The sequence below is a fragment of the Micropterus salmoides genome, unplaced genomic scaffold (genome assembly GCF_014851395.1).
Source record: "Micropterus salmoides isolate LMB-PRFRI ecotype aquatic unplaced genomic scaffold, ASM1485139v1 Ms_hic_scaffold_6, whole genome shotgun sequence".
In the NCBI taxonomy this organism is placed as follows: domain Eukaryota; kingdom Metazoa; phylum Chordata; class Actinopteri; order Centrarchiformes; family Centrarchidae; genus Micropterus; species Micropterus salmoides.
Genome location: NW_024044348.1, coordinates 5,745,906 through 5,766,773, shown reverse-complemented (window position 1 = coordinate 5,766,773; position 20,868 = coordinate 5,745,906). Strand labels below are relative to the sequence as shown.

General features: G+C 41.6%; 1 protein-coding gene across 1 annotated transcript in view; it reads left to right on the top strand.

Moving 5' to 3' along the window:
• Positions 1 to 20,391, top strand: part of otog (otogelin) — a 63,701-nt gene extending 43,310 nt beyond the window's left edge. The window contains 21 exon segments of the mRNA XM_038701931.1: positions 501 to 3,262; positions 3,778 to 3,955; positions 4,154 to 4,305; positions 4,405 to 4,494; positions 4,575 to 4,761; positions 5,183 to 5,403; positions 5,780 to 5,918; positions 6,452 to 6,640; positions 6,893 to 7,102; positions 8,646 to 8,750; positions 9,236 to 9,340; positions 9,454 to 9,555; positions 9,825 to 9,923; positions 10,199 to 10,239; positions 10,529 to 10,604; positions 10,959 to 11,137; positions 12,096 to 12,200; positions 13,011 to 13,130; positions 13,648 to 13,693; positions 15,944 to 16,023; positions 18,027 to 20,391. Of these exon segments, the coding sequence (XP_038557859.1) occupies positions 501 to 3,262; positions 3,778 to 3,955; positions 4,154 to 4,305; positions 4,405 to 4,494; positions 4,575 to 4,761; positions 5,183 to 5,403; positions 5,780 to 5,918; positions 6,452 to 6,640; positions 6,893 to 7,102; positions 8,646 to 8,750; positions 9,236 to 9,340; positions 9,454 to 9,555; positions 9,825 to 9,923; positions 10,199 to 10,239; positions 10,529 to 10,604; positions 10,959 to 11,137; positions 12,096 to 12,200; positions 13,011 to 13,130; positions 13,648 to 13,693; positions 15,944 to 16,023; positions 18,027 to 18,227 (5,387 nt within the window). The 3' untranslated portion in view covers positions 18,228 to 20,391.
• The last annotated feature ends 477 nt before the right edge of the window (positions 20,392 to 20,868 follow it).

Below are 20,868 nucleotides of genomic sequence, written 5' to 3'. Positions count from 1 at the left end.
ACATTTAAAAACAAAAATATCCAACTCTTCTGACATCATACTTTAAAAGCAGAGTATATCATCAAATCGCACAACTCTTCTCCACTATTCTATCTGCTTGTTTTATTAAAAATTAGATTTTTTTTTAAATCAACAATATTTTTTTAAATATTTAAATCTATTTAACCTTTATTGAAGCATGTAAGTCCCATTGACGTTGGACTCTTTCGCTATGGAGACCTGGCCATGATATATATGCATAAAGCTTTTCAGGCTAAACAATTCAAACATAAAACAATGCTAAAAACAGATAACAATATCAAATCCTTGAAATGAGAAAAGAACAGAGAGTGTCATCTATTATAGAATTTACAATTTTCTTGGATTCGGCCAAATTATGTAATTACATGGCTGCTAACCCTCCATGAAACAAGAACACTCTTCTCAGTCCGTCTCATAACCTGTATTTCTCTGTCGAGCTCTGCGCTTCAACTAACACACCTTTTATTGTTTGGTTTCAGGCATTAAGGTACCAGTTACTGTGCATCCTGTAACACCGTCCACTGCTCAGCTGACCTCTGCAGCTGTCACTTCTGCAACCACCACAAGCACTGCTGCCTCCACCACCCCCCTCAAAACCACCATCACCACCACCACCACTGAGTCCTCCACCCCTCCACACACTGGTTCCACCACTACTGCCGTGAGCACACAGACGACCTCGTCTGAGGCAACACCCGCCCCTGATGAGCCGACCCGTCCGGCCACCGTCTCTCCTTCTGCAGCTCCTGAACTTTCCAGAACAACAGGAGCCCCAGCCCCTTCTACAGAGCCCCCTGCTGTCAGGCCAGAGGTGGTGGAGCCGCTGTCTACTGTCAGAGTGACTGAAGTCTTGCCCACCACTGTATCGAGTACAACAGCATTGACGCCCAGAGATTTGAGCTCTACTATCAGCCCCTTTGGTCCCAGCACATCCAGGACTACTGGCTCTCCCTTCACCATCACAGCTCCATTTTTGCTCACCCCCTCCATCAAACCCACCGACTTTGTGCAGCCGCTCTTCACCACTACTGCTGTGACCCTGCAGCCATCTACCACTGCAGCACCGACAACAAGCTCTGTCGAAGGGCCGACCACCATCAGTACCCCTCCTCCTGTTGTTCCAACCAAAGCGACCACAGGGGCTACAACACATTCAGCAGCATTTACTCCAATTATAACCACTTCTAAACCAAGTCCTGCTCCAGTTTCAGAGACATCTATAGTTATAGACAGGACTACTGTACCCAGTACAGCTACCACTGAATACACAGGCCCCAGCACAAAGCTTGTAACAATGGAGCGACTTCCCCCAACAACAACAACTATACCCTCCCCTCCTGGTTTACCAAGCACAGCCTCCACAACCTCTTCACCTGTCCCGACCTCACCTCCTCTAGAAACAGGAACTGTATCTCTGCCCGTAGTCACTTCAGCTAAAACCACAGAATCAGTCACACCAGTTGCACTGTTCACCACCAGTAAAACAACACCGTACATAGGTCCAGAGACAACAACATCTCCTGTTACCACAAAGAAGATTCTCCATATTACTCCTACTGAACTGACGACTTCTACAACTGCTCCTAAGTTACCTACATCAACCCCAACGCATGTTGCACCAGCTACAACTATACCATCTGCTCCAGCCTTGGCTACTACAGACTGGAGAACAACAACAAAGAAAGTGACAATACTTGAATCCACTGTGTCTGAAATACCTGCAGCTACCACAGCTGCACCTCCACCTCTGAAAATTACTGACACCACAACTTCTCCTGTGTCCACATCCACAATCTATTCTGAGAGAACCTCCTGGTCTGCTGCCATCCCAACAACAGAGAAAACCACTCAGACCACACCTCCAGAAGTTCCAGAAACGTCCACCGTGTCCACAGGTCCAACTGTACCACCCGTGTCTCCTACAGAAACAACTACTGTACCACTTTTACCAACAATAGAGAGATCCACCCATCTTGCATCTACCGTGCGGACCTCTGAGCCGTGGCGTCCCCCCTATCGGGAGACCTCCTCCACCCTGGTCTACAGCCCCACAGTGAAGACTACACCAGAGGTCACTTCTGAAACTGGCATCCACATGGTCACTTCCACTGAAACTACCGAAGTGCCTCACCGTCCCATAACACCAATCGTCACCTCTGCGACATCAGCTGCTGCCACAGCTACCACAGCCAAAACTACGTCTCCTGAAATCTTAACTACAGAAATTGCAGCCACCACAACAAGGACACTGGTTACACCCCCTTCTCCACCTGTATCTGGTATTCCTGAGACACCCCTTACTACATTCTCCACAAGAGCCCCACCAGGTGTTCTTACCACCACTCTCAGACCCGTCATTGTACAGCCAATTACAGAGACGACACATCCAGTGACTGGCAGAGTGGAGGTTTCAACGAGAGCTACATCCTTACCCCCTCCGTCTTGGTCTCAGCTGCACACAGCTTCTTCCACTGCAGCTCCAAGGCCAACAACTGTTCTGGACAAAGTCACCACCCGGCTGGTGTCCACTACTAGAGCTACACCTGCTACACCAACCACCATCACACAGACGACCACTGTCAGAACGACACCCAGGGTTCCTGTGACAACAAGAGTTACCCCCAGAATCACGTCGACTCAAAGGTCAACGGTCAGGCCAGTCACTGCAAGGGTTACAATAGCAACAAGACCCCCAGCTGTAACCACCAGATCAACCACTCTCGGGCCACCGACTGTCACACCAATCTCTGGCACAACAACCATGTCAGGAGTGCCAACTACAACCATCGCAACATCGGCAGAGTCCGTCATTACAGCGAGCACGACCCAAGTGGCCGACACAACCGCAGCAGTTTCCGGCATGACCACCATAACCGCTGCAGCGCCTGTTCCCACTATATCAATAGCCACAGTATCTACTGCTGTCCCCACGATGACCACCAGAGAATCCGTCACATCCGAGAAAACTCTGACTACCAAAGAGACTGACATATTACCATCCACATCCCAACCGGTGACAATTCCACCTGATACACTGATCTCCACCCAGAAACCCAGTGTTCCCACTTCTGTTTCGACTTCACTCCCAGCAGCCACCTCAGTCCAAACTACTGAGCAGGACGGAGTCGAACATACCAGTCCGGGTGCAACGACGCCTCCTGCACCGGCGACACCTTACACACCCCTGGAAACGACCAGACACACAACGTCCATGGCTGTATCTCCTACAAGGATGTGCACTGTGGGTTCAGTTATTATACATCTTCACACACATGAACTTACTATTAGAAGTAATGCAGTTTTATAATTACTTTATTTCCAATTTCTAAATGGTTAATGTGCCTTTGATGTTAATTCTGACTGATTTACATTGTGTAGCACATGTGTTCCAAGAAAAACCACACAAGAATATATTTTTTTAATTAGGCAAATGTATACAGCAGCAGCCAATGTTGTAGATGTACAATTGTGTTCTTCCTGCTTTAGATCAGAGGACACATTTGTTTATATTAAACAGAAGTAAAAGCAGCATATTTCACACATAGTTTATTTGTGATCAAATATTTTTAGACCAAGGTTCACTTACTAGTTTTTTTCTGGAGCGTCCTTCCGTATCCATGGCCCTCTTCACCAAATGGACACTTTGGTCGCATGTTAACAAGTGTTCGTGTAGGGGGAGAGCACCGTACACACCGTGCTTTATTTTTTTTGTTGTGTGACTTCTAGGTTTTTAGTGTTTAATTTGTTTCCATGCAGCCTCCATATGCAGAGATCGTTGACGAGTGCACAAAGTACATCTGTGTCAACAACCAGCTCATCCTGTTCAACAAATCCCAGAGCTGCCCGTTCGCTGCCGACCCTCCGAACTGCGGCCTGCTTGGCTTTGCCATACTGGTCAATGGAGACAAATGCTGCCCTCAGTGGGACTGTCCATGTGAGGAAAATGGACACGCATAAAAAAAATATGACACTAAGTTGCATTTTTAAATTCGTAATCTTGAGTCACTCACAATAAAATGAAACTCACTTTTCAGACTCCTCTCTTTCCCTCAAACGAATGACTGCGGCAGATTATTGTTTTCTTGTCTAGCTGTTGTCAGCTTTTCATTGTCACCTCTCCTGTGTGTTCCAGGTCGCTGCTCGATGTTTCCGGATCTGAATGTGATCACATTTGATGGGAACAGCGTTGCCATCTACAAGGCAGCCTCATACATAGTGACCCAACTGCCCAATGAGACCATCAGCGTCCTGGTTCAGGAGTGTCCCGCTGATTCCGACTCACCAGTAAATCAACATCACACTTCAGACTTACCAACTTCTCTACAGAAGTCACTCATTTGATTTGGCATTGATTTTTACCTGATTTTCTTCTCCTCTCTTAAGCTCCTCTGGAATTTCACAAACCTGTGTCTGGTGGCGCTCAACATCACCCACAAATCCAACCACATCATCATCAACAGGCTGCAGAGGAGGGTAAGAGGCGCTCCTTTCTTGTCCTTTCTTTACTTTGTATATGAACTGTCACATGACTAGATTACGCTGTTTTCTTTTAGCTCTACGTCAACTCGCGGTATGCCAAGCCTCGGTTCAAAAAGTTTGGTTTTGAGATCTACGACACAGGCAACATGTACCTGATCCGCAGCCCGGCTGGTCTCAAGCTGCAGTGGTACCACAGCACCGGCATGATGGTGATCGACAGCGACAGCTCCAGCAACAAGCTTCCCACCATGGGCCTCTGTGGTAAGAGTAGTCTCACTCCTGCAATAGTACTTCACATGAAACTTTATTATTATTTTTACATTTTTTCAGTTATATGAGGATCAATGTTCACTTTAGGATGGCGCAAAAGTTCAGCAATTATGTCAGTAATTTTATTTATGAAGAAAGACAAGTAATAATTTCTACAGGTTTGTGCTATTGGTTCAGAAAGATCAGCAAGAACTGGAATATGGGCACATGCTGATAAGTGTGCAACATGTGGCTTTGTGAAACTGGCAGCTTGATAGGGCACAGTCGTGTGCAAATGTGGTGACCTTTACAAGAACTGACTATGGTTGAACTTAACTGATCTTAAGCGTCACATTCAGGGACATATATCCCTGAATGTGACATATGGAGTAAATGTTGTGTTTTTGTGAACCCACTCTCACACCCGCCTCAGGTTTCTGTGATGGAGACCCAACAAATGACCTGACTTTGGCCAACGGCACCATATTGGGCGCCAGCGAGGATCCAGCCCTGTTCATTGACAGCTGGCAGGTTCCCAACACCACCAGCTACATCAGCCACATCCGCCGACGGGAGCACAACTGCTCCACAAGCGACTGCTCCACTTGCCTGGCCATGCTGCAGAACCAAGCCTTCTCCCCATGCCACGCCTTTGTACGTTAACCCATCTGTGAACTCACTTCCAGGTTCCTCGACTTACACAGGAACCAGTAGATTAGCAGTTTCTTAGCCTGGTTCTGAACTAAACTCTGGCTCTGTGAAACACAGAAAGGGTTCTGTTAAAGTTGTATTTCTTGACAGGCGGAAAGAAAAAATTGAATGCCTAGTAAAATATTTGTTTGACAAATAAATGTGGATTGAAGAATTTTAAATGACTGGTATACCATAAATCTGAAAGATTAATGATGACTTATGAGGACTCACGAGTGGGGAAGAACTGCTAACGTTGGAAAGTTTCTTCTAGGTTAGCATATAGTAATAATAAAAAGAGCTTTTAATAAAATTTATTTGATTATTTCTTTGTTTCCAGGTCCCACCAAGCACATTCTGTGAGGTTTGGGTACGAGATGCTGAGTACGTCAACAACCAGTGTGTGGCACTGGCAGCCTACGTGGCTTCTTGCCACAAATTCAACATCTGCATTGAGTGGAGGAGTCCAGATTACTGCCGTAAGATTTCTATCTGCTGTTAAAACATTCAAATGCTTACAGCTGCTATTAGAGCAGGACGGAAACACTTCGGTGTATACCTTAAGAGAAAAGCAAAAGTTACTGCACACTGGGTGACTCTACCAGGAAACCATACAAACTCTGCAGTTATATGATGTGGTTAAATATCTTAATTAGCTTAAAGAGACTATTCCAAGACTGGAAATGGAACAGAATTCAGCTGTTGTTAACTGTATTATTTACACCAGTGCTTTTCCTACTGTGACATTTCGAAATGTTTTCTGTGGAAAAGGCCTCTTAGATACCCCAATGTACTGTAATCAAATACGTTTTGTATTTGTATGTAATAGGTGCTGTAGGTGTAGATAGAGGCCGTATCACTAAACATTAGAAATGCAAAATAATTCAGTCAAGACAGAACCTGATAAAAATGTAAACAGAGTTAAAGACCCTATAAACCCACTGTCCAGGTGTGAAGTCTAAATTATACTAATGTGTTTGAGGCGCTGACAAGTTTATGTCTCTCCCTACAGCCTTTATGTGTCCCGACACTCTGCGGTATCAGGCCTGTCTGCCGGCCTGCACGTCTCAGTCCTGCCCCAACCACGACTTCGACTCGGACCCGGACCAGTGTTCAGGCCTGACTGAGGGCTGCGTGTGCCCTGAGGGAACGCTCCTCCACCGGCCTTACTCCGCCCTCTGCATCTCACCTGAGAAGTGTGGTAAGACCCAAGACCCCATGCCTGTCTGTAAAACAAGAGGAGGAGGTCTCGAAATGGAGGCCTCAACTTTTTCTCAGAGAACCTGAGCTTGAATAGTAGATTCTTGAAACCTAATGTTGCTTGAACTTATTTTGAAAATGGTGCACTAGATAACACGGTCTTAGTGCCTGAATCGGCTTCAGTACTGTCACCTCATGACCAATGAAGTGCAGATCATTTCTGTATGTGTGCATGGTGTGTTTGTGTCTCCAGCCTGCACTGACAGCGCCGGCATTCCTCACGCACACGGCGAGTTATGGAAAGCCTCGAAGGACGCCTGCTGCATGTACCGCTGCGACAATGACACCATCGTTCCCGTGGAGTACAACTGCTCCAACGTGGTGTCGCCGGTGTGCCATCGCGCAGGGGAGATGATCATCAGTCTGGCCGACGACACCAGCTGCTGCCCTCAGAAAGTGTGCGGTGAGGCCACGAGGGTTCCTGAACATGCTATGTGTTTTAGTTTAAAGAGGTCATATTATACCTTTTGGCTTTTTCCCTCTCCTTTATTTAGTTATGTATCTTTTTTGTGCCTGTAATAGGTTTGCTAAGTGAAAAGTTCCCATCTCCCGCAGAAAACTCTGCTCTGAACTGCCTGAAAACAGCTTGTTTGTAGTCCAGCCATTTCTTCCACTTTCTGGTGACGTCACAAGTAAATATGCGTCATAATGGTCGCCTAGCACCTAGTCAGACACGCCCTCAAAAACACCAGTGGAAAAACACTGTATTTCAGTGCCAGAGCTGTTCGAATTCTCTAAAAGCAAAGGAAAGGAGCCTCAATGCTTCCTTTCATATCTCCTTTAGCATAGGGTACACCAGATCATCCTTTATGAAAGGAAAGGAGAAAATGCCGTCCCACAATTCTTTGTGGCGGCACCATTTAAAGCGACTCACGTCCTCAATCTCCAACGATAAAATCCATTGACCACATTAAGCAAAATCCTTGCAATACAGACGCACATTATGATACTTTAATAAGACTCACAATTACCTTCTTTCTTTTGGTTTGTTTTATTTTGGCTTTTTTGTAATCTAAATTGTGTCAACACCATTTTATGTTTTGGGTTGTGTTCAACCTTGATGGATAAAGGTTACCATTGGAAGATGGTTACCATTGGCTATTAAGCCTTTTCTCTCTTATGCCATAACTTATAAGTATATCTATAATATATATCTTAAACTGTCAACAATAGGCCTAAATTTTGTTACTATTTAAAATGGGTAAAATCGTATTTAATGACAGAGCTCCGTTCAGCGCATATATTCTCTCAGCATCTCCTCTTGCCCCGTCGCGCTTTCTCTCTCGCCACAGTTACGCTGTCATTCTTTGGGAAACACTGTATTCACATACAATTGGGATTGATGTGAGTGTGAGCAAGCATTCTCAATGTGACAACCCTTTTTTTGACTTTTCGGATGCAGCGTCTGAGCTGCAGCACTCAGTGACAAGATGTCCGCCTGCTGCATCTCCTCTCCCTTCCAAACATTAGCTACCCTCCCGGCAGTCAGAGACGGTCCACAGTTAAAACTTTATGGATAAAAGATACGTTTCTTACAGATTAATAACTCACTGCTCTGAAATTCTTGCTGCAGTCCGTGTTGCTAAGCTGGTAAGGACAACATATACAGCTGAACCGAAGCCATGTTTACCGGCTTCTTTTAGAAGAGCAATGCTTCACCTGGTAGCTAAAACGGAGCATTCAGCACACCGGGTGAAAAGAGGAGCTGCAGCAATGTGCAGTATGACAAAAAATAAGGTGTTTTTTGAAAATCAAACTATGTAAACTTGTTCTGGTACAACCCCTAAATAAGATTATGAACCTGACAATTAGCATAATATGACCTCTTTAAAATCTGCCAGAGATCAGCATCTAAATCAAAAAGCTTTATTTGTCAAATCTGTGGCTCATTACTTGTCTTTTCTAAAATTAAAGCTGTTAATGTGATGTAATTTCTGACTCTGCAGTATGTAACCAGAGCTTGTGTGACCTGCTCCCTCCTGAGTGTAAATATGGGGAAAAGCTGGTGTCGTACTACAGACAGGACTCCTGCTGTCCAAGTTTTGCCTGTGGTAAGGTTCCTCTCTGATCAGATCAATAGAGCGGTGGCTTCCCTTTATTGTACTAGAGATGCACTATATTGAGATCTATTCCAATATCATTTCCGTCACCATGTGGATCAACTGATACCAACATAGATTTTTACCACCAGTTTATGGTAAGCTTAACTGTACAGAAAACAAACAAACATTTTTTGATTACCAGCACATCTAAACGTCACTTATTAACACATTATACTTCATGTGTTTAAAATGTACACAAACAACAAAATGTTTTTTGAAAAAAACAAAACATTTTGCTTTTACAGGAGGAGGTTATGTGTCTTTCTTTTTCTTGGCCAAGAGCAGCAGTAACTCCCTGAAGCCTCTGCTGGTTGCTTCACAGTGACAACAAGACTCCAGGAAGGAACTGCGTCTGGCCAAGAAAATGTCCGGCACATTAACTCTCCACAAATGTGGAACTATTCCTTTAATGTTTTAGATCCTGTGTATTACAGAGTGTGATCCTGAACTCTGTGAGTCGGATGTTCCCACCTGCAGAGAGGACCAGACTATGATCGCCACCAGGGCCGACGGCAGCTGCTGTCTCGCTCACATCTGCAGTCAGTTAAAACAAATCCACTTCTATCTTCTGTCTCACATTCAGCCACCACTGTTATTCAGCTGGTTAACTTAAACTCCCCAGTGTGATGAATGAAGTGTTTGTTTTCTGCAGTGTGTTCTTTGTGTCCCGAGACGCCTCCTCTCTGCCTGGACGGCGAGATCCTGACGGTGGACAGTAACACCACAGACCGCTGCTGCCCCGCCTACCAATGTGGTCAGTAAACACACCCCACTTATTTATTAATTTATTTCCCTTTTAATAAATTTAAACATTTAAAAAATAAGATTTTAGATTCATAACATAAACCAACATATTTGAATGGGACATTTTCTAAAGTACCTTAAACACATACTTAGCAATTCAGCAATTTCTCGTTAAAATATGCTGATAACAAAATACCCGTGAGAAAATTTGCTGATACTAATACATGCACCTGAAAACAGTCATATTCTTGCTGTGTGTGTGTGTGTGTCTGTGTGTAGTGTGTGAACCCTACAGGTGTCCTCAGCTTAATTGTCCTGTTGGGATGTCGGTGGTGTCCGTGTCCAGTCCAGGTCGCTGCTGTCCCAACCAAACATGCGGTACGACTCGTTAAACCACACACAACAGGAACATTTTTAAATGAGTTCAAAGTCACAGCTGTTCTTATTTTGTTATAAGATCCACTTCAACATAAAAATGTTTTTTAAATAGTTTTAGGTTTGGTTTTCTGGAGCCAGAATTTGGTTTATGCGGTTTATGTTTTTGTTATTTGTTGCTGTCAGTGTATTGTCAGCTTAAAGCCCTAACACAGCTGAAATGTGAAGATGACCATTCTGCTTCATTAATAAAAAGGCCATGTTTTTCTTGTTTTCAGAGTGTTCCTGTGAAAAGATCGCCTCCCCAAAATGTGGCCTGGTACGTCCTTATATTTAATAATCTATATATACATATTTTATATGGTGTATATATGAGTCATGTTGTATGTATGTATGCAAGATGAGAGTGTTAGCTTTCTTAAACAATTTACTACTTAAAAACAAAGCTTTAGCTCCAGAAAAGTTGACATCTTGAAGATACTATACCAGGAAATGCAGCATAAAGCTGACTCTATATGTAGTGTGCATTGTATGCAATAAATGTTCTCTTTAACTTTGTGTTTTAATTGCATTTTCTACTCATTTTCGGTTCTCTTTGTGTTCTGCAGGGAGAAGCCGCCCAGCTGGACCGGGCTTTCCTGTCCGACCCACAGAACCAGTGTGCCTGCAAACGATACAAGTGTGGTGAGTAATGCTGGGGAGGGTTGCTGGTTTAAATTCAAGCTGGAGAAACTCAAACAAGTGACTTAGACAGACTCCACATCCTGCGACAGCTACTGCACATTTTCTTTCATAACAACAATCAATCAAACAAACAATTCCTATTTCCCAAATCATGGAAATTGATTGAATGAAAAAACACGCAAATAAATAACAAAAGGATAAAAACAGGCATACATCTTATATGGAGAGTAACAAGATGCAGAAAAACACTTTTTAATTAAAGAATATTTTTGCCAGCTTCTAAAAACTATGATTCAAGGGCAGAAACTGCGACCTTGTACACTCTGACCTGTGTGTGTGTGTGTGTGTGTTCAGTGCGCGAGGCGGTGTGTGTGTTCGGCGAGCGAGGCGTGTTGCGCCCGGGCCAGACACTGGTGGAGCACGACGACGACGGCTTGTGTCACAGCAGGCAGTGCAGCCGCAGCCTCGACCCGGCTAGCGGATTCCACCTGCTCCGCACCAGCAGCATCAACTGCTCCGCCCACTGCCAACCAGTAAGACCACAACACACATTCCTGCACACCGAGACATGGACAACAAAGTCTGCTTCAACTCTAAGACTTTTCTTTTTCCTGTACGTGTTCCTGATCTTGATCTTGAACTGATTCCTCCTCATCTTCTTTTCCTCCTTCTTCCTTTTCTTTTCCCATAAAAATATATGAATGTAGAAAAGAATCACAGAAGCCAAACCTCCCAGACACACAGGTAAACTCTCACCTACTATGCAGACAACAAAGAGTTCACTATTCAACCAGAGGCATGATTGGTTATCTCAAAAAGAGCTGAAGCAATTGGTGAATTTACAAATTAGTTGATAGAATGAATCGACAATTATTTTGATAATCAAGTCATTATTTAAGCAATTTTTACTGCAGAAGCACAACAAAGTCACTGGTTCTGACTTCTTAAATGGGAATATTTACTGGTTTTCTTGGTCCTCTATGATCGTAAACAGAATATTTTTGAGTTTTGAACTTTTGTTCGGATGTCACCTTCAGTTCTGTGACGTTTTATAAATGAGAGATTAATTTAATTCATACTATTTGTTAGTTGAAGCTTTAATCTCAAGTAAATCTCTTCATGGAAGATAGAAAATGAATCTGCATTCTTTTTATTTCGTTTCTATTTTTAATACCTGCTCCATAATTTTCAAATAATTTATTCCAAATCAAACTGATGTCCCAAAATTACAAAAATTCTATTGGCCACCGCAACATGATGTCATGTTTTACTTTGATTCACTTCAGTCTGCATCTGTCGCTCTGAACAAACATACCACCTACTAGTATCTCTCCAGGAGCACATTTCAACAGGAAGAAACACACGCACATATCTAGTTTAAGTAAACATAAACATATTTTCATATTTTCCTGCCAAAAAAATCTGCCTTTTTCTAATTTTAGATTTCTTTCATTATTTTACAAAATCTTGATGAATGATTGTGTGTTTCAGAATCAGATCTACGTCCCTCCAAAGGACCAGTCGTCGTGCTGCGGTGTTTGTAAGAATATTTCCTGCCTCTACCAACATGAAAATGGGACAACAGTTCTCTATAAGGTAGTTGACTAATTATACATTACATATTACGAATGAACTTAATAGTTTCGATACATTTTTTTAAATATTACGTATAACCTGTCTGGTACAAAGAACAATTTGAAGTCATTCAAGTAATTAGTTTGAAGAAAAACTGTATTAGCTTTTTCCGGAATTTTCTATCACATCTCACAGTCTTCATCAGCAGACACATTGCTCAGTTGTTATCATGTGACCTAAGTATGAAACATCAGCGATGTGTTGTATCTGTTGACAAAGACCACGAGATGCGATTGTGTGGCAGGAAAAAAACCCAGTAAGACCTTGAGTTAAGATTTCTTTTTTACAAACTTCTCTTTTAATGGTAAAGAATGAACTGATGTGATGGTGACAATAATAGTTTGTAGGGTCGATTGTCGAAGGCCCATTGTCGATATGGGCCTGAATTTGGCAGCCATTATTTAACAATTTTTAACAAACAACTTTTTTATTTCTTCTGACTTGGTTGGGACTGTTTTTGTTTTTGTGGAAACAATAAAGAATAATGACAAAGACTTCACTTTCATGCTCAAGGAACCTGCTGTTTCACAACAATGTGATATACATCATAATAGCATGTTAGCAGTTTAGCAATTTATCATTAATTACCATTAGATGTGCTGCCATCATTGGAGCATGTGCAGTATTTACTTAAACCCCAATACACCTGTCACACTGCACTTCTGCTGCTGTTTGTTGGTGTAACTCAGCCTGAGTCAGATTAGTGATCAGAGCTACTATGCCGCTAATGTTGTGAAGCAGCTGATGTTGACACTGATGGTGTCTTTCCAGCCGGGGAAGTCCTGGGTATCAAACTGCGTGAAGTTTGACTGCTCAGATACTCTGTCCGGACCCACGCTCATCACCTACTCCTACAGCTGCCCACCATTCAACGAAACTGAGTGCATAAAGGTCAGCATGCAGCAACACACACACACACACACACACACACACACACACACCACTGCAAATAGACACAGACATACATGCATGTGTATAGAGCAGAGTTCAACCATGTATCATCTTGACCAGAGTCACAAATCTAATTAAATAGATTTGTGAAGTTTAAATTAAAACACTTTTAAATCATTATTCTTGTCCATCGTTTGATGGATGGCAAATTTTTATTGTATGCAGCTCATAGGACCGTTCAGTTGTCTGAAACAGTGGTTCTCAAAGTTCTCAGAGAATATGGTGTTGAAAGACTATGATTCATGAAGGAACAACAACCACACGAGTGTGCACTGATGCTTGCAAAGCGCTCAAGTGTCAAAAGTTTTTGAAAACAGGTATTTTTAAATTGTGATATTGCTAAATTAAGATCATAACACTTCTTCCACTGTGGCCAAACTCTCATGCAAAGACATTGGGTTTCACACAAAATGAAATTGACATTTCACTAATGCCCTTATATGTTATCTCCACTCAGATCGGTGGAACTGTCATAAGTTACATGGACGGATGCTGCAAGACATGTGAGTATCTGATTTGAGTGTAGCTGCAGTTCTGTAGTTAGTGTAGAGTTGTAGGCTACAGCTGACACTGAAGAGTGCCTTCACCTGCCGCTCAACATGTTTCCAACATGTTTGCCCTTCAGTTTGTCCATTTAAGTCTAAAATCGTCAACCACGTTGTCTGAATTGGCTCATGTCTGGATCCCTGCGGTTGTTTTCCCATAACATTTGTCTTGCTGTTTATTCAGATTAGAGAGATCTGTCAGTGTGCTTTTCAGTGAATTCAGTCTTGTCAGTAAAAATGGCAACAGAAAGTTCCAAAAAGAAGTAGCTGTCACTGAAAAGCATCTGAGCACATGCAAGTGGGTTTGTGGTTTATGTGCTACAGCTTACCATCATGTACCAATCCCACCAGGTACTGGATCCCCTCTGTTCCCTTTCCCCGTTAGCCCCTTGACTCCCACAGTTAACACAAACTGTGAACGAGGTACCAAAACAACAAGGCTTGTCAGTGCCATTGTTGATATTCAACAATGTACTCCCTCCAAAAAAATTATTATAAAACACACAGGAAGTCTGACTGCAAACTTACCCCCCTCTGCAGAACAGTCCTCTCAACTGCTGTCTCATTTCAGGTCTACATGCAACAAATCCAAAACATGCCACTGAAATCACAAATATATATATATATATACATATATATGCATATGCTGCATTGTCCTTGCTTCATGAAGCTGTTTTTCATCTTAAAAAACGATGTTGTAGTAATGTAATTAAAGGTGTCCAGATAATTTCACACCTTAAAAGGAGGCGGGGACACAATCCTTTATGTAGGTCAAAAATGATGTCACACTTGAGAGGACAGTATTTACCCCCGCCCCTCCCTGTGGATCACGTACATGTTCAAGACATCTAAACTCTTTCCCCATTTAGCACTGTCTGGGCAGTGCATTGTTGATTGCCAACAATGTACTGTTGGTAGTGGCCCAGTAGTCGGGCTTAGACGTCTGCATGTATCAGTAGATTCTGATGTTGGTTGGTGTCTGGGCTCTTTCCGAGGAATATGTAGCTGCTGTAGAAGATCTGCATGCTGCTACACCACCAGGGGGAGCTGTGTGGAAAACTGAAGCTACTATGTGAGGCATTTTACCATCAAACAATCATCTGTGAAGTGAAGCCGGAGAAGTTCTTTTGAGCATCCAGTGTTCTTGATGTAAAAGAACAAAGTTTTCTATATTTGGTTCAAATGTACAAGCCTGTGGGCATAAAGACTCTCAAGGAGCATGGCAGAACATACAGAAATTTCTCTTAAAATTCTGTTTTTGATAGTGATCATGATGGTCTGAAGATATTCTGCATTCATATATCTGTTTATGGAGATTACAATTGCACAAAGTGCTCTGAATTTGCTGCAGCTGTGGGGCATGTTTCACCAAATTATTTGCAACACAGGATGATGTCACCAATTTCACCAATCAAAACAAACAGGACACCTGCAGGATGTAACCCATACATTCTCACGTAAGAGCTCCATAGGACTGACAAATCTATCTGCAGTTTGTGAGCGACACGTGACAATCAGCAGTTGCAAATAGCTTTTGTGAAACAGGCGCCTGGTTGCCTTCTTTGCCATAGAAATGGTCTCTGAGGCTGATGTGTACCGTAGTATTAAGAACCTAAGAATCATCTTACCAAATTTTTAAACAAAACTAAATGCCCACACAGCAGCTTTAAGTTTATGCTCAGTCTTTCATTTTGTTTATTTATTTATTTTTTGTATGCCAAATGGCACAATGTCTGACAGAGTGTGTTTATGGAAACTGTCTTTTGTTTCATTCATTAATTTACCAATTTTTAAAGATTAAAATGTTTCAGAAGATTTGTTTAAAACCATTTTGTCTAACCTATAAATGCATGAAGGATCTCATTACTCTTACTCATTATATATATTATATATATATTTTATTAATATTTTTGTTTTGTCTCATTTGGAAGAAGCTTCATTTGTTTTGCTTACTTCCTCCTTTGTTTCTATCTAACTACAAAGCTTTTATATATGATTTCTTGGCGTTATTTCTTCCCTTCCTTCATCTAACTCATCCATCCACTAAAACAGCTTGCGCATGACCTACAGCCTCTGTGCTTCCCAGGACTGTTTCTTCTCCGACATTCCTTCCTGCTGCGTCTCGACATGCAGCAGGTCAGATGCTGTGTTTTGGATATTTCACGTTAACTTTGTTCCAACTGATTTGGTTTGTTGTCGCGCGAACAGGCAAAGAAGACGGGAAGTCCTGTCAGAAGGTGACGGTGAGGATGACGATCCGGAAGAATGACTGTCGCAGCAACAGGCCGGTATGTTTTGTGTCTGTTGTGATGATGATGCTGTTTAAGGTACCTGAACTTTTTAATGAATTCTGAGGCGAAAAATCAAAAATCTGATATTGTGGAACTTGAGTGTTTTCTTTAATATTCAATATGAAATATTCTGCTATTATTTTACTTTCCGGATTATATTTTTGCAGTATTTTTCTTTTCTATCTGTTATAACATTTCATTCTGTCAAGAGGGTGTGTACGAGGCAGCAAGGAAAAAGACCCAAATGTAGACAACCAGGCAGCCAGGAACAGTTCAGTGAGTTTACAGGTAAAGGCATCAAGTCCAAACAGAAGTACCCAAGAATCCACATGAACAGGGCAGGTTAAAGGTTCAGGTGGCTGAAAAGCAATCTGGCAAGGAGAAAGTGAAGATGGGCTGTTATAAATACTGTAGGGGAATGATTGGTGAACGAGGAACACGTGAGCAGGTAGATGTAGCAGTCAGGTGACTGGGACGGGTGGGGATGTCTGAGGGCAGATAGGGGACGGTTGGAGAATCACAAGTCTGGAGAGTTCGTAAGAAATTCTACGCAGAAAAAAAATGGATCTGCATGTTTTTACACGAGTCATATGTTGTCTTTGATATTAATACTGAATTACCATTGACGGCAACAATGCTCTAAAAGTTGCTCTAAAAGCAGAGACTTGTTGATGTTACTCTTTTATCCTCTTAAACTCTAACCCTATCCCCAGGAAAAAGCACCTAAAATCACACACCCAAAATGAATCAAGTATAGCTCCTGAACCAGAAGACCTAAATGCAAATTTCTGGTCTCCTTATATAGGTCAGCTAAGCTAAGGAACATGAATCCATTGTAAGTAAACCTATCCTCTGGAGGTATCCATGTTTTGTTCATGTTTACTGTTTATTCAATTCAATTCAATCAACTTAAATTTATCCCCGTAGGGCTGTTCAGTTTCAGTCTGCAAGTCGTATCGAACAAAAACAAAAACAACAACTACAATCAATCAAACATTCAGAAACCCTTTCAGTGACAACATGTAAGCATTTGGGCACCAGAGCAAAGCAGTGAATACACAGGTCACAATGCAGGGACCATAATTCAAGAAAATAAACAAATAGATAATAAATAATTAAATACAGAGGTTTACAATGATTGGCACATGTCTAGTTGCAGCAGTATTTAAAAGCCTGGTGGCAGAAGGAATTAAATAATTTGCGTATCTGTTAGTTTTTCTTGGGGGGGCTCAGGTCTGTCAGCTGAACTCCAATAATCTTGGAGCAGATTTTAACAATGCTGCTGAGGCTATTCTTGTCCTTCACAGTCAATCCTTAAAACCAGCAGATAAAAGATAATGTTAAAAGACTTTCAATAAATGAATGATAAAAGTTACATAAGATACTCCGTGAAACATTAAAAGAATTTAGCTTCCACATAAAGTGGAAGTGAAAGATTTGTTGTCCCTCCTTAGCGATTGACTCTGTGTTTTTATCAAACTTGAGGTTGGAGTCAAACATGGTTCCTAAGTACTTATACGTCTCTACAGTTCTCCATGAATATTGACTCTACTGGGAGCTTACTTCAAAACACAATTTATTTCCATAAATCAATTAATAAACACAATGAAGTCTCAATATTAATTTGACGGGTCCATTGCGTGGATGGCGGGAAATGAGATATACACACAGTGCTGTGACTGCACCTTGTTCAGACAGAAAATGCATTTTGCTACACGCTCTGTTAGTTGCTTGGTGTTTGACGTGTTTCATTTAGGTAGAGACAGGTAACATGACCATGAAGCTTTTAGCTGAGCTTTAGTGGCCGAATAAAGTGGGTGTGCAGCATAAATAAGTTGCTAATGTTAAATGTTTAGCACGCCACTTAATGCCACTTGTTGCAAGAGGCACTTGCTGATATTGAGGGCGCTTGGGCTAAAGAGATTTACCTTGACTTTTCGAATTCGCTGGTTCTTTTTGCAGCCCTGCTACCTTCTGTACTAACTCTCTGTGTCCTGCAGGTGAACATTGTGTCATGTGACGGGAAGTGTCCATCCGCCAGCATCTACAACTACAACATCAACACATACGCTCGTTTCTGCAAGTGCTGCAGAGAGACAGGGCTGCAGCGGCGATCTGTACAGCTCTACTGCAGCAGCAACGCAACCTGGGTCAGCTACACCATCCAGGAGCCCACAGACTGCTCCTGCCAGTGGTCCTAAACACACACTCATTACACTCACCCACAGACACACAGTGTTTAGAAACACACTCTCTAAAACCACAAGAAATAGAAGAAGAGGAAAAAGAAACCTCAGCCATGTTGTTTAAAGATGGTGGGAGAGTGGAATGCTGAACTCTGATTGGCAGGACCGCATCACTGCATGACTTCCAGTTAGTTGGTGTCTTGGTGTCTCTGCTGGCAGGGAGGCGGTACTGCATAGCAGCCAAGCAGGTTGTATGCAACCACAGGGCAGGAAGGGGACCTTTGACCTCTGCTACTTACCATCAGAGGTAAGCAAAAAAACATCTCAAAAAGACAAGTGTGACACCTCATGATGAATTTGTCACTAAATTTTGATAGGATCAAATAAAAATTAGATTTTACATTTTTTATTACATAAACGTACATGTATTGCTAGTTGTTCTAGTATTAAACTTTGCTTTAACATCAGTAAAGATGTCTTTAAGGATAGGTTATGTACATTGAAACAGGCTTGCTTGCTGGAATCATTCCTCCTGTTTATATTGGACATTAAAAATCCCTCCCTTATGTGCATTCAGTGTCCACAAAATCCACAGTCCTCATTCTGTAAAGATGTATTATTATAAAATCTCTTTAGTACAAAGTTCCCTGTCTCTCTTTCCCGGCAAGTGTTTCTGTTCTGAGCTGTGAAGGAGGGACAGTAACTAAAAGAGCGATGTTTATATTAAAAACAAAGGAACTTTGGAAGATACTCCCTGGATTTGTGTAACTCAGACTTTTGACGCCTCATATTAACGTCAAATAAACTTTACGTGAACGTGTTTTTGTCCTCCATCTCTTACACTGGAATCACATTAGGAAATTTCTTAAAAGCCAGAATGAAGAGGAGGAATGAATAAATCAAACAACGCCTCTTTCAATGTTCATATGGGCACCCGGCTATTGTTTTAAGACAGATAACATAGCGGGGCATCTAATACTCACCAGTATATCTTAATATATGACATGAAATGAGTAATTTAAAATTTATAAAGACTTCAAATAATGCAAACTGTGGCATTCTGGCAGTGAAGTTTTTCAGCATTTTTAACTTTCAAGGAAACCTAAATTAAGACTATTCATGTGGCCTTTATTGAAAATTGATTGCCATGGGCAAAATTCCATGCTATATATTTTTGAAAATAAATGATCAGAGCACAGAAATAGAAGTCAGTCCCTTTTATAATTTTACCTCACTTGGTGTTTTGCTGTAAGCAACAGCAAGTTTGCTCTCTTCCTGTTGAGATTTTTTTCCTATGATGTGAAATACAAAGTAGACACAGTTCATTGAAGTTGTTTCATGTCTCTAAATACGGTTCTGATAATAACTGATATAAAGATGATACATTCACACCTTTAAAAACACACAATAAGGTGCTAAAAGTTCCTGCTTTACCACACTGCTGCACTGCCACCTCCCTGCCAGCCTGCAGAGAAAAGAAAATGTTAGCAAAGGAATAAGTAAGTTGATCTTTTGTTCTGGAGTGGGAAGTCGTTTCTCTGCTCATCTTCTCAGAGCGCTACTGTGCTGCCATGGCTGAAAGGAAAATATAAAAATATATAAATTAAAACCTTTTTTAAAAAGAGGTTTGATCCAGATAATCAGGAAACGAGCCCTGAAGTGTGATCCCAAACACCTTCTCAGCTTGGTTCAGTCCATCATCATCATCATTGTCATCATCATCCTTTGAAGAGTCATATTTTACCCAGAATTCCTCATGTTATGCCTTGTTTTTGTAAATAACTCAAGTTTCAATATCAAATTCTTAGATTTCATTTCATTAGAAAGACAACAATAAACTGTTTATTTGGTGATATGAAATATACTTTATATAATCAACACTAGTGAGGTGTATTAACTGAATTAAATCCAGCTGTATGTGGAGCACTTTATTTATTTATTGGAGTTCGACAGAGCACAGTTCTGATTTTGTGGACGACAACATGAAGAGAAGAGAAGCATTTGGCCCAACTGGAAAACAAACAAACCCAACAGGATCCTAAACTTTGATTTGCTTTTATTCCCGATTGCACCGTGAAGGCAAAGAAAATATTGGTGCGTTATAGATGCGTGTTTCTCTGTGGACTAAATTTGTTTTATGTGTTTGTTCATATCAAGCAGACCCACCTGGATAGTCGAGTTAAAGAGGATTTGTATCATACAAATGTACATTTGCATTTTCAATAAATATTTCTTTTGAAAAACTAAACAGCGTTTAGTCATTACTGTTTTACATGTTAGAGTGCAGCCTATGAAGAGTGGGATTGCCATTCTCATAATGCGTTCTTAACCTTTCTAGCAGTCCGACCCCTTTTTAAGGTAGAAAATATTTGGCCAAACACGACACCCACACATACAGCTTCATCCTACTCACTTAATGGGATCAACGTTAGCTAGGTTAACGTTGCCTTTTTAAAATTCATATTCTTCTTTGGCTTTTTATAGCGGTTGGCATTACCGCCACCTACTGGATTAAGCAGAGCAAAATACCCAAAGTGGTTCCATTCAAAGGTATAGTCAGTCTAGTTATTTTAAAGGTATTTTCTTTCTATTTTTGTGTCTATAGTAGCATTCTCACGACCCCCCTGGGACCAGGTCGCAACCCCCATGGGGTTCC